General features: G+C 44.7%; 1 protein-coding gene across 1 annotated transcript in view; it reads left to right on the forward strand.

Annotated features, from left to right (window-relative positions):
• The window catches only part of CALCRL (calcitonin receptor like receptor), a 743,490-nt gene that overhangs the window by 626,965 nt on the left and 102,507 nt on the right, over positions 1–14,018 (forward strand). The window contains exon 8 of the mRNA XM_063934127.1: positions 4,779–4,932. Within this exon, the coding sequence (XP_063790197.1) occupies positions 4,779–4,932 (154 nt within the window). The remainder of the gene's footprint in view (positions 1–4,778; positions 4,933–14,018) is intronic.

A 14,018-nucleotide genomic window follows, 5' to 3' on the forward strand; every position in this document is an offset into this window, starting at 1 on the left:
ATGATTCTCACATGTGGAATACAAACAGAGTTTCCCTCCAGTTTCAAACATGGGCGCAGCCATGTTTGTTTTGCATCACATGTTGTTCTCAGCCTATCTCCTGCAGTCTGGACTGCTCCAGGGCTGGATAATCGTCAGTGCTTTGGTTGTCAATCCTGCATACGTCTCTCCTGTTTGGTGAATTCTAGCTTGACTTTCCAGGTATTCCAGCTCCTGTGATTCAGCTTCTCCAGAGAGACCGGCACCAATCACCATCCTCCGGTGCAGCCTGGCTCCTGCAGTGTTCCAGCCCTGCTTCCTGCCTTCTACTGCTATCCTGATACCGGCTTCCAGCACAGGTTCTATCCTGCCTCCAGGTTCCAGCGGTGTCCTGGCATCATTATTGTTTCCAGTTATCTACAGCATCGTACTCTAGCTTCTGTGGTAAAGTGTCACTGGCTTCCAGCGTGTCACCCACATCGCTTTCAGCTTCCAGCAGTGATTGATCTTACCATCTACCTACAGTGTTGCTTCATATCATCTCCAGCGGTATTCCTATATCGCCCTGCACTACTGCTTCGCTCTCTAGCTTCAAGGTACATTTGTCGCTGGCTTCCAGCGTTCCGTCGCCGCCAGCCTCCAGCAGTGTTGTGTGTTACCATCTGTCTTCAGCGGTGCTTCATCTCATCTCCAACGATATTCATATATCGTACTGCATTCCATACCACACAACATCGGACCACAGTATCTACCAATGCTCACCATCGAACTGTTGCTCTACTGGTGAGTTCAGTGCATCTTTCCTCACACCGGTTCCGTCCGGTAGTCTCTGGCATTCCTGTCTACATCATTTCAACCTCAGTGTTTCAGTGACTATTTCAACTCCCTGTTTACCACCTACTGTGCAGTACTTGTCGTTCCTCATTACAGCTGTGAACTGTGGCCGCGGACTTTCCAAATCCGTATATTGGCAAGGACTTTACCATCTTGTTCTACATAGCCACAGTCTCAAATACCACTTGCATTCCCAGGAACTGTACTGCATTTTTATTCTGCACTCACTGTTGATGATTTCTCTTTGCCAAGAGTTATAATGTGTGTTCAGTAAACTGTCTGTTATAATTTTACTCCGTTGTTGTGGTCACGCCTTCGGGTTCAATGTATTTAATCCTACTGCATGTCTAGGAACCTAATCTCACCTCCAGAGTTCACTTACACACCAGCCCCTACAACTGAGGCTTCCCCCAGTCAGCCTCAACCCTCAGTTGTGACACTCCGGAACCGTGAGAACTAGGAACTTGAAATTTGGACAGTAGCTTTGTTTTGTGACATAGGCACCTGCTAAGAAGGGATTTTTCAAAAGTCCGTCCCCAAAGGGATTAATAGGGGTGAAAACAGCCAAATACCACTAACTGACTCACTAACTCATCACAAAATCTCTGGAACCGTGAGAACTAGGAACTTGAAATTTGGACAGTAGCTTTGTTTTGTGATGTAGGCACCCGCTAAGAAGGGATTTTTCAAATGTCCACCACCCCAAAACGGGTGAAACAGGGTCAAATGTGTTTGTATAAATTCTTCATTATTTCTTAATCAAGTTAAGATTTAGATTTAGTTTTTGCATACAAATGTTACCAAATTAAGTGCCTGAGTAGGTGTATATATTTTTAGCAGCATGTTAATCTAGGTTTAAAAACAATCATTTTTTAACAATTCTTTTACAGACAATCTGTACATTTTTGTTTAATTTTAAATTGGAGGATTATGAAGGTCTACTTTAGCATCCACCCAAAACTATCTTCATTCTGAGAATTCCTCTGATCCCATCAGACTACCATTTCCAGTTCAAACGGCTGCAATTCCTGGTAAAGGTCTGCTATGCCATGACCATTAACAAAGCTCAGGGGCAGAGTTTGAAAGTGGCTGGTGTGGATCTGAGGAGTGACTGCTTGTCCCATGGCCTGTTTCCTGTGGCCTGTATGTTGCCTGTTCCAGAGTCAACTCCTCTGACAGCCTGGCCATTTTCCAGCCTGAAGGAACGACTAAGAATGTAGTTTACCAGGAAGTCCTTCAAAATTACAGTTATACAGACGGAAATACTTGAATTTCCGTAGCATAGCATAGGTATTCAGCTAGTCAATCATAAATAAATGTATACATGTACAAACATGAAACACTATAAAATATAACTCTATTAGGGAGATATTAAATTATTATCAGTTACCTTGGAGCGTAGTTTATAAATTTGTGTAGAGACTTTAGCAAACATGATGTACTTATCTCTTTACGAAAAATATAATCTGACTCCAGGGGCGGATTAAGGGGTCAGAGTGCCCCTAGGCACAACACTAATGGCCACCCCACTCTGACAAATTTTATTATTTTCATTGGTTATAAGTCCTAATTTAATGATTGTCTACTTAATATATTAATTAAAGAAATGAACATGACACTTTTGTCACAACTGAGGGTTTAGGCTGACAGGAGAAAGCCTCAGTTGTAGGGGCTGAGAGGAACTTAAACCGGGGAGGAATCCGCTGGAACAACACCGGCACTTTAAGGATACTGGAATCTGCTGGAAGCAGGCTGCTGGAAGCAGATGGGTTAATAGCTGGAAGCTGGATCAGCCACGGAGGACTGCAGAGTCAGGCTGCACCGCAGGATGGTAGGCAGGTGCGGGTCTCTTAGTGGATGCTGAAGACAGGAGCTGGAACCTGGAAAAACAACCACAGGAGAGAGAGAGACTGGAACAAGGTATGACAAACAAAGCACTGACGACTTCCTGGCCCAGGCACAGGATACTTATACCTGCAGAAATGCAGGCATTGGCTGGGCAATTATACAGATTTCCAGAGGCAGTGGATTGGTGGAACTGAGACATGTGATTGGATCCAACATGGCTGCGCCCATGTTAGAACTTGGAGGGAAAGCTAGCTTGGAAACCATGTGGAAACATAACAGTAATGGCGGCGCCGGCCGCAGAGGACAGGAGACGCCATGCAGGATTCAAACATGGCGCCGCTGTGACAGCGTCTCAGCGTGACAGGAGGGATATGCAGAATGTGGACACAGATGAGATCCGGCCTTGAAACGCTGAGCCAGCCTCAGGAGACATCTGAAAGGCAAGTAATGGCGTCCAGATACCCGGATCTTGACAACTTTGTTTTATTTTTAAATATGTGTACATATTTACTAAGTAGGGCAATTTATTGGGGCCATTTCTGCATGTCCTATCTGTTTATATTCTTCAAGATACTGTAGCGTATGGTAAAGTGGAAATATTTAGCAGTTACTGGTAAATTTCAGACAGACTGTACTAAAACAAGCATCCAAGTGCCACCCCCCAACAAGTGGTTCCTCTAGGCACGTGCCTAATGGGAAATTCACCACTGTCTGACTCTGACTGTATGCTTTAAAGACCGTGCAATAAACTGCTCATCCACTAATGGGAAACAAGACACAGGCACTATATATAATAGGAGAGAGCAAACAGTCATTGGAGATGTAAGCAGGGGTTCACTACGGCTGGCCGGCGGTCGGGCTCCCGGCGACCAGCATCCCGGCGCCGGGAGCCCGACCGCCGGCTTACCGACAGCTTGGCGAGCGCAAATGAGCCCCTTGCGGGCTCGCTGCGCTCGCCACGCTACGGGCACGGTGGCGCGCTACGCGCGCCACACTATTTTATTCTCCCTCTATGGGGGTCGTGGACCCCCACAAGGGAAAATAAGTGTCGGTATGCCGGCTGTCGGGCTCCCGGCGCCGGTATACTGAGCGCCGGGAGCCCGACCGCCGGCAAACAGAAGACCACCCGTAAGCAGAGCTAGATTAACCCCTGAAGTATATGCACTAAGGTTTCAGAAGCACGCCTCTCATGGGGGATTAAAGATTTATATTTTCAGTTTCAGTTGATTAACTTACAATTATGCTCTCATTGTCACAAGTGGAACAAGGAAAACAAATTATAGTAAAAATTCAACAGCTAACATTGTGCATGATAAAGGATGCAGTGGAGAAGTCAAATAGACTATTAGAGAGGTGTATAAAGAGAATGATAAGTAACCATTTTATACTTGTTCATTTTTTATGAAATGTATTAGACAATAATAGTTTATACAATTACAACTACCGGTCTTTTTTCAACCTCACCAACTATGTTACTATGTATTATATATTTTAGAATATTTATACATTTTATTTTATTGCTGTTGCACAAAATTATTAACACTGTTTATATTTTGCATATACAGGATAATGAGTTTATCATTATTTTTTTTTCTCAAAGTGGCTCATTTGAGTCTCTCACTTAAGTAGTAGTACCAAGGAGGTACCAAGCTCTGTTTCAGAGAAAAAAAGTTTTAATTTTAAATGTCATTGTTATAATATTGGCAATAAACGTGTCCAGTAATAAAGAAAACATAAAATATAAATAATTGTAATGTTCCAATGAGACCGCATTCTTGCAGATAATGTATTGTAATAATGGCTCACACTTACTTGCACTACTAGTGATTTGGTAGAAAATATAAAAATTAGTATATTTGGAGTGGGTACTCTATGAAGAAAAAATGTGAGTCTCAAACAAAAATAATCACTGTAATTTAAAAAAAAACATTCTAGGTTATAAGATCCTTAGTTGGGAAAAAAGGAAAGGGCCTGCATACTCTTTAAGGAACTGCATAACATTGTAAACAACCTTTTAATTTTGTCAAAAATATGCTATACAAATGATACATTTATGATGCAGAATTTTATACCATTACACTTATGCTAACATTAACTTTTATTTGTTTTGTTCACAGATGAGCTGCAAACTGTTTCAGTTTATCCACTATTACCTGATCGGATGCAATTATTTTTGGATGTTGTGTGAAGGAATTTATTTACATACACTCATAGTTGTTGCTGTATTTGCAGAAAAACAGCATTTGATATGGTACTACTTACTCGGATGGGGTATGTAATTATGTATTTACATTGATATATTTATGTATGTGACATTTCTGTTTGTAGTAACTTTGACCATTATCAGTCGCACTCACCAGTCTTGTTTGTAGAAACAAATTACAAATTTATCAAAAAAAGCACATCAGCAGCATTTAAACGGTCAACGTTTCAGTCCCAGCATGGACCTTTTTCAAGACCAGTTGTATAGCAGTCAGGATCCCAGAAAGAATCAATAAAGTGCTTGTTATAACAAAAATAGCAAAATAAGTTTCATAGCAAAAAACAGTTTCCAATCAGGAATAGCATGAAAATGGCTTAGGTACTTATCATGTCTCAATGAATATCTCTCTGGGAGCATTGTGCCCCTCCTGCAAGACAGCTGTTTCGGTGGCCTCTCACCTTCCTCAAGCCTTAAGGGCACATAGACACTAAGGGGGTATATTAAATTGAAGTCGGATCCATTCCGACATTCATTTGTCGGAATGGATCCGACCTGGGCTATTCAATGCAATGTCAATTCGACTTAAAAAAAAAGTTGAATTGAGATGCGAGAGCTGAGACAGGGGAGAGCCGTGGGCAGACGGGGGAGAGCAGCACTACAGCAGCGTAGCCGGAGGATGTGTTACAGCCATTGCTCACGGCAGCATCCACCCGGCTCCAGCAAGCGAGGTCTCGCTTGCTGGAGCAGGGTGGGCTCTGCTGTGAGCGGCGGCTGTGACATCCTCTGGCTATGCAGCTCGCTGCTCTCCCTCATCTGCCCGCAGCTCTCCCCCGTTTCCCCTCCCCCCGCCCCCTCCCGTCTCCTCCTCTCCCCTGTCTCTGCTCCCGCATCACAGCCGCCGCTCACGGCAGCGTCCACCCGGCTCCAACAAGCGAGATCTTGCTGGAGCCAGGTGGACGCTGCTGTGAGCGGCGGCTGTGACACATCCTCCGGCGCTGCTCTCTCTGCCCGCGGCTCTCCCCTGTCTCTGCTCCCGCATCTCAATTCAACTTTTTTTAAAGTCGAATTGAGATGGTTGAAAACAAGCACGCGGATCGACAGCTATTCCGCCGATCCACATGCTTTTTGACAAGTCAAATTCCTCGACTTGTCGAATAATTTTGGGTTAGACTGAATAGATCCGAACCCCTTCCGACCTAAAAAAGTCGAAAACTGCTGTCTTTTTGACAGACGGCAGCTTTCGACTTCAATTGAATATACCCCTAAGGCTGGTTACCCAGGGTAAGATTTTGGCTATGTTAAGATATCCTACACTATTTCCCTTGAAATTTCCTGAGTTTCTGAACAAACGAAATAGTGAATGCACGCGGTAAACTGTAGCATAAGATTTAGCACAATAGAGTTAGCATACGATATGGCTTCTCACTTTATTTGCATAATGGGAAGGGATTAATGGGGGGCAGGACTTTATGGTGGACTGAGTGACTATGATGATGCAAATCGGATACAATATCATACATTACATACACACGATACTATGTTCACTAGATAGTGTACTATCTAGCCCAAAATTGAGCTGCATGGAGTGCACACCGCACTATGGGGGACATTCCGAATTGAACGCACGTAGCAACATTTTGCTGCTTGTGCGATCAACTAGACGCCGCCTATAGGGGAGTGTATTTTAGCATAGCAGGGCTGTGTTCGCTTGTGCAGCCCTGCTATGCTAAAAAAGTTTTGTGCAGAAGTAGCTTAGCCCTGCAGTTACTTACCCTGTGCGATTGATCCAGCGATGAAGGTCCCGGATTTGACGTCAGACATCCGCCCTTCAAACGCCTGGACACGCCTGCGTTCCGATCTCCACGCCCCGGAAAATGGTGAGTAGACACCCCGGAATACCTGCCCACTGTCAATCTTCTTGCGATCACGCTAGCGATTAATTTCTCATTTATTCTGGTCGCTGCACGCCGAGCAATGCAGCCGCCGCACATGCGCAGTTCCAACCCGTTCACGGCGATGAACCGCTGCCTGCGAATGGGTCAGAATGACCCCCCATATCGCATACAATATAGGCCCTCATTCCGAGTTGTTCGTTCGGAGATTTTCATCGCATCGCAGTGAGAATTCTCTTAGTGCGCATGCGCAATGTTCGCACTGCGACTGCGCCAAGTAACTTTACTATGATGAAAGTAAGTTTACTCACGGCATTTTCATCGCTCCGACGTTCGCATTGTGATTGACAGGAAATGGGTTTTACTGGGCGGATGCACGGCGTTTTAGGGGCGTGTGGCTGGAAACGCTACCGTTTCCGGAAAAAACGCAGGAGTGGCCGGAGAAATGGTGGGAGTGCCTGGGCGAACGCTGGGTGTGTTTATGACGTCAGCCAGGAACGAAAAGCACTGAACTGATCGCACAGGCAGAGTAAGTCTGAAGCTACTCAGAAACTGCTAACTCGTTTGTAATCGCAATATTGCGCGTACGTCGGTCGCAATTTTAAGAAGCTAAGATTCACTCCCAGTAGGCGGCGGCTTAGCGTGTGTAACTCTGCTACATTCGCCTTGCGAGCGAACAACTCGGAATGAGGGCCATAGTGTGTACACACGGTGCGATTTAGTGCAGTATATCGCACTCTAGCCAGATAGTGTGCGATATAGTGTGAAAAATCACACCATGTGTACCCAGCTTAATACACTATAAAGGGTCAGGCGCCTGCCATTAAGGTTATGTCCCATCATACCTGTGTAAAGACACTCACCTGTTAACAGTCATGCTCTCAGGCATGTCAGGGGTGGCGTCCACCTTCTGGGAAACTCCCATTTTGGAACGCAGCCAGATCGCGGTGTAACACATATCTGTATCTGGTTCCAGCCTGTACCGCAAACTGACGTCACTTCCGGCAATGTAACCCAATGTTGCACTGGTCCGACAGAGCCCAACATAAATGGGTAACCATGGTAACTGAGGGCATGTACACTTTCTCCCTGCATCTCTAACCATTAAGTCATAGATAAGATGCAAAATATATGAAAATTAGAGATGTGCGCCTGGCCATTTTTCGGGTTTTGTTTTTGTTTTTTCCATGGTTGGTTTTGTATTGGTTTTGTCAAAATCGCCCATGTGTGTTTTGCTTTTGGTTCACCTCACAGCTTACAATATTGTTTTTATCCATGATAAAGCTGATTAACTTACAGGACAGAAAAAAAGCAATACCTTTAACTTATTTGTGCAGGCTACTGCGACCGCTAAGCATATGTGTAACCCCTATCAGATGCGTACACATTGCGTAAGCACGCCGTCACGCTGTAAGCATGGAGTAGCTACACGTGAGGCGGAATACACTTTATAACCCTCAGCAGGAAAGGAACACGACACCAATTGTATTTAAAAATGTTGGGATCCGACCCACCAACAGTTATTTACTAAAAGGGGGTTACGACAATTATACAAATGCAATAAGAGAAAGAGACTACAATCAATGGTACATACGTTTGGTTTCGCCAGTGCCACACGGTCCGGTGCTCAGTCATTCTAGCAAGATGACCTTCAGAGAGAGATGAATGACCGGCTAGGCAGCTTGGCTTTTATACAGTTGGTCAAAACACAATACAATAGAAACTGTAACCTCTTCATCTATAGGACAAAGGGCTGGTCATTTACAGTACAGGAGGGGTCATAGGTTGGTTTGAATAGGTGGGTGATGCCTGGTCCAGGTGTGCTTGCAGTTGGTCTCCACTGGGTTCCCGCCAAATATCAGAGTACAGTAAACACAGCATAATATTAATATCCTGTTCCAGCGCATAATTATGCGCAGGGGCGTGCTATCTTCTGCAAACTGTTCCTGGAATGTTGCCCTTAAAATACCCTACAGTTGGATACCAAACACCACCTCATTACCTAATGCTGTCCCCTCATATCCTGTAAAGGTGAATCCCTTTGTTGTTGTACCTTTTAAACAAGTATAGTTTGCTGGTGTGGTGCGTGTGGGCTATGTTTACATTGTGCACTATGTGGATTAAATATGAGATATGTCTTTGTGGCTTTTCCATGCAAATACAAATGCTACCGTAATTACTCATACCACGCGCTAATACGCGTGAGCGGTCATACGCAACTTGTGAATATGCGCACGCACGGCAGAACAGGTATGCGCACGGAGGCCATTTGTGTGGAGTTTGTACGTGATGTGTGTACTGTAATATTTTCTGACTTCGACAGTCCAACCTTTGGCAGTCATCAATAACTGCCACTCTTAACTAATAAACTAAAAATATTACCAATACAATATAAACTAAGCTTGGATGATCGGGGGAGAGTTGTAGGTGGAAAATGTATAGCCTAGTGGGATAGTAAAAGCATGCATGTATGAATCAATGTCTGAGCGGCATGTATCATCGTAAGTAAGCTTCGAGGTGTTGCGAAGTATACATTAAATCCTTCTCATCCCGTATTAAGGTTCTGTAAATGGGCAAACAAACACTACCAAGCTCCTTTCGGGCAAGGGCTTTTGACCCTCGCCTCTTCGGTTTCTAATACCAACAAATGGGGAGCACATTTGGTTGATGATACATGGAGGGGGAACATATGTGAATGCTACTATATGTGTATAACACCTGTCGACTATGTGTGCATTTACTGAGGGTTGCAGAGATGAAGATAAGACACATATATAAAAATACATTCACATAAACATTTGGGTAGGGTTGACGTCTTTTCCGGTTGGATGTTTCTGGGTAAAGGGGGAGACAGAGAACAATGGTGAAAGAAACAGGCCATGAAATTAATATGCAATCCTTATCATAAAACTGTTTCTATAGATGGGTCATAAACCAAATCTGCTGCTGTGACAACGCCCTCGCTCCTTAGACTCATCAAATTTGTGCTGTGCTTGCGCCGCGTTAGAATTCGAGCACACCTGAATATCAAGCCAACAATTATGATGACACCCAGGATACAAAGGAGATACTTTCCCACACTCATAATAACATTCTGTGCCGACTCTCCTAACCCTGAGAACCATTTGCGTTGGTTCAACCATGAGACCCAGTCGGTCAGTTCATTACCCACAGCCGTCAAGGTAAGGTTGTGCTTCCTCCTGAACTCCTACTTCAACTGCAAGATCTCGTCCATCTTTTGATCGATGATCTCCGTGGGGTCGTCAGTGCGATTCGTAATATACGTACAGCACTTCACACCATATTGAGTTGCCAGGTTAACACAATACCCACCTGTCACAGCCTGTAATTTCAGACCATCCTGTGCTGGACCAGCTCCTTCTTGTAGGCTTGTAACTCCCTTCCTGTATACCTGAAGGTGTCATCATACATCTCAGTGATATTATCTATCAAGTTCGCCAGCGCATGGATGTACCTATAATTTATAGTTCCTCTGGCAGTACGTGTGATATCTAATGCGAGAAGGAACTGAATCCTGGTGGATTTGTGGATCAAATCAGAGGCTGCGTGCTAGGCCCTATCTATGTGGTGTCTCTTGATGATGTGTTCATAGTGGGTATGAGTATAAGGAGTCTGAGCGTTGCGGTGAACGTCTTTCATTTTGTCGTGGGTTATGGTCATGACCTCTGGTAGTACTCTTCCAATATAACACAATCCCTCAGAGCTCGGAGTAAGCCACTTGTACGCTTTCCTCCCACATATGAAATAGGCATCATCTGGGAGAACATAGGGGACAAAATGTAACATCACCATATTGCAAATCTTCCATGTGAAGAAACCAATCCCTAGTTCTCTCATTTACTCAGTACAAGTATCGGGCTGGATGATATGGGCACAATACCCCTGCGATACCTTTCCAACCCACATGGTTTTGCTCCCACGTGTATACCAGTACCGAAAATACTTTCCACTGTTGGCTATCTTACGTACAAGTTCAGAGTCGATAGGTATCCTATCAGCTCTGTGCGAAAAGGTCATTGTCTGGTTATTCCACGTCACTTCCCAATTTCCTGGTTTTCGGAAATTGGAAATATTAAAACACAACAGGGACCTATCTACGTTGTACTGGTGGAGCTTCAACCTAGGGGGCCTAGATATATTGAATTTCTTGTCCACCGGTCTCCCACCCCGTAATTCGAGTACCTCATCTATCGTTAAATGGTATGGTACTAATCCTGACTTACTCTGTCCTTGAGGTACCTGTGAGCACACTCAGCATTCGGTTTGGTTTAATACCTTACCCACTAATGAGTGGTAATCACTCAACGGATGTCGGCCCATGTCTGCATTAATGTTGGACTGACATCTTTGGATGCACCCATCTTCGACTATGTTCTCGCAATTTCTACATATACAATATTCGTCAGACAATAACCCTTCACAGTGCCTCCGAGCTCCATGACTACTAGAGCGCTTGCTGATACCAGCCTTTACTAGAGTGATGTGCTGCTCCTGAGATCCTACAAATCCGTACTCGCCATCAGAACCCATTCTAGATCCTTGCTCGACGTCTCTGGGACCCTCACAAAAACATATTGTCCTGATTAAAAACAGAGTTACCAGAAAAACCCGAAACGCAGTCTCTTGAGTTAGATCCATTTCGTTAAGGAGCAAAGAGAAAAATAAGAAAGGAAACAAAATAAAAGAAAATGCAGTGGGGGTGAGGTGAAAAAAGAAAAATGGTACGACAACCGTCTTTGATTTTGTTGTTCTCCGTGCTCAGGTGCCGTCTCAACAGTCCTGCCTCTCAGCTTTCATGGAACAAATTCTCTAGTGATACAAGGTTCTCTTCACCTTGCTCTTTGTCACGAGTTTTCTCCGGGTCAGCGACCTTCTTGCAGTGGGACGAGTGAACCCAAGTCTCTCTCTCAGCAACCTTTAGTGCTGTCGTGCTGGTCAACAAAACTTGATACGGATCTTCCCATCTGTCTATGAGGCAACCTGAGCGTAAAAATTTTGAATCATCACATAATCCCCAGGCTCAATGTCATGACACTTACTGTTCGGTAGGTCAGGAATCACCGGCTTTAGATTTCTTTGTTGATTTCTCAGCTGCCGGCTCATCCTAACCAAATATTTCACAGTTATTTCGTTATTGCATTTCAAATCATCCTGGGGGTCTATCATTACATGGGGTTGTCGACCAAAAATAATTTCAAAGGGTGATAAGTTAAGCGGTGACCTGGGAGTGGTTCTGATGCTATACAACACTAGTGGCAAAGCTTCTGGCCACAGCAATCCAGTTTCAGCTATCACTTTGCTCAGCTTTTTCTTAATAGTGCTGTTCATTCTCTCCACCTTCGCACTCGCCTTTGGCCGGTACGGAGTATGCAGCTTGCTATTAATTCCCATCAGTTTGCACATGACCTGAAAGACTTCACCTGTAAGCTGTTTAGTATCTTTCAAGGACGATTCGAGTGAGTCAGAACACAACAACAAGTCATCAACATATTGTATTAGCACTGATCCACTCTCAGGTTGAAAGGATTGTAAACAGTCATGCAAGGCCTGGGAAAAAATACTCGGGCTGTCAATGAAACCTTGGGGAAGACGAGTCCTGGTGTACTGTACTCCCCTGTACGTGAAGGCAAAGAGGTATTGGCTGTCAGGGTGAAGAGGGACAGAAAAGAAAGCAGAACAGAGATCAATGACAGTGAAGAATTTTGCGGTAGAGGGAATCTGCATGAGGCTGACAGCTGGATTGGACACTACGGGGAATTGACTCTCAACTATTTTGTTTATCCCCTTAGATCATGCACTAGCCTATAACCCCTCCCCCCACTCTTTTTTACAGGGAAGATGGGACTATTGGCAGTGCTGAACGTCCTGACTAGGATGCCCTGCTGTAGCAGTCGCTCTATGACACGAGTACACTCCTAACTCTACCTCTGGCTTCAGAGGATACTGAGGGATTTTTGGAGCTATCCTGCCATCTTTTACTTGTACTGCTACTGGAGCTATGTTTGCCATCCATGGGGAACCCGGTATTTGTGAGATAATTTCCTCTACCTGCGATGGAAACGTGTCTATAACAGTAGAATGTGACATTAGCCTTTGAGGGGTGTCTAGTATATCTTGCACTTCTTGTGCGTGGTTCTCAGGTATATCCAAGAAGATGCCCCCAGGAGTACAATATATGACACACCGCATTTTACACAATAAGTCTCTGCCGAGTAGATTAGTCTGAGCCGATGCAGCCAGTAGAAAGGAATGTTTTGTCTGCAAGGACCTATCGTAATCTCTGCAGATCTACTCAAAGGGTACTGTTGCACCGTTCCTGTTACTCCCATTGCCGAAATCGTTTTACCCGTGGTTTTTACACCTGATGTGGAATTCATCACTGACCTGGCCGCCCCTGTATCTACAAGAAAAGGTAATGGTACACCAGCTACATCAACCATGATCCCAGGTTCACTACCAAGGCTAGCAATCAACTTCACTGGCTGCAGACTACAGGTGTGGCCCAACCCCTATTGTGTAGTGGGACCCTCCCGCAGCGCGTTGGCAGCTACAATTTGTGAGAGGGGTAGCTGTGAGGTTTCGGAGGCCTTCCAGTCTCTCCTTTGTGGGTACCTCCTTGTTTCCCCTCTTTGTGGCTCGTAATCTCTGCTATGTGGTCCCTGATCCCAATTATGTGAATTGTAGCGTGGTTCCTATTCAGGTCTAGGGGGTCTGTATACGTTATGTGTCCCTTTGCTCCTTCAATCCCTTGCAAAAACATACCTTTGACCGTGACTTACCATCAGGGGTCTGGGGTCTTGGATGGTTTTGCTGTAAGAGCCTGTATACTTACCATCATCAGCCTATCCCCTTGCGACTCCCTGTGTTTACTGATGTTCCGATCGTGCCCAATAGCGGACTCTCTCAACGCAGCCACCGAGATACCTCTCCAGTTAGGTAGAGAGGTTTGCACCCTTGTCCTTGTCCATTAACACAGAGACAGCTACCTCCCTGTGGTGTGCATTATCCTTAATATCCTCGATCCAAGTGTATCTAGCTATTTCCTGCAGTGCTCTATGGAAATATTTGGATGCCATTTCACCTTCCTTTTGTCTTACGGAGAAGATTTTATTCCATTTAACAACAGTAGGGAAATACACTCCTAATTGCAGGTTGATTTGCCGTACATTCTCCTGATTGTATTCATCAGTGAGAGGTACCTCTGCATCTAACTTACAATCTGTTATGAATTTCGTGATGTC

Source organism: Pseudophryne corroboree, chromosome 7, assembly GCF_028390025.1.
Source record: "Pseudophryne corroboree isolate aPseCor3 chromosome 7, aPseCor3.hap2, whole genome shotgun sequence".
In the NCBI taxonomy this organism is placed as follows: domain Eukaryota; kingdom Metazoa; phylum Chordata; class Amphibia; order Anura; family Myobatrachidae; genus Pseudophryne; species Pseudophryne corroboree.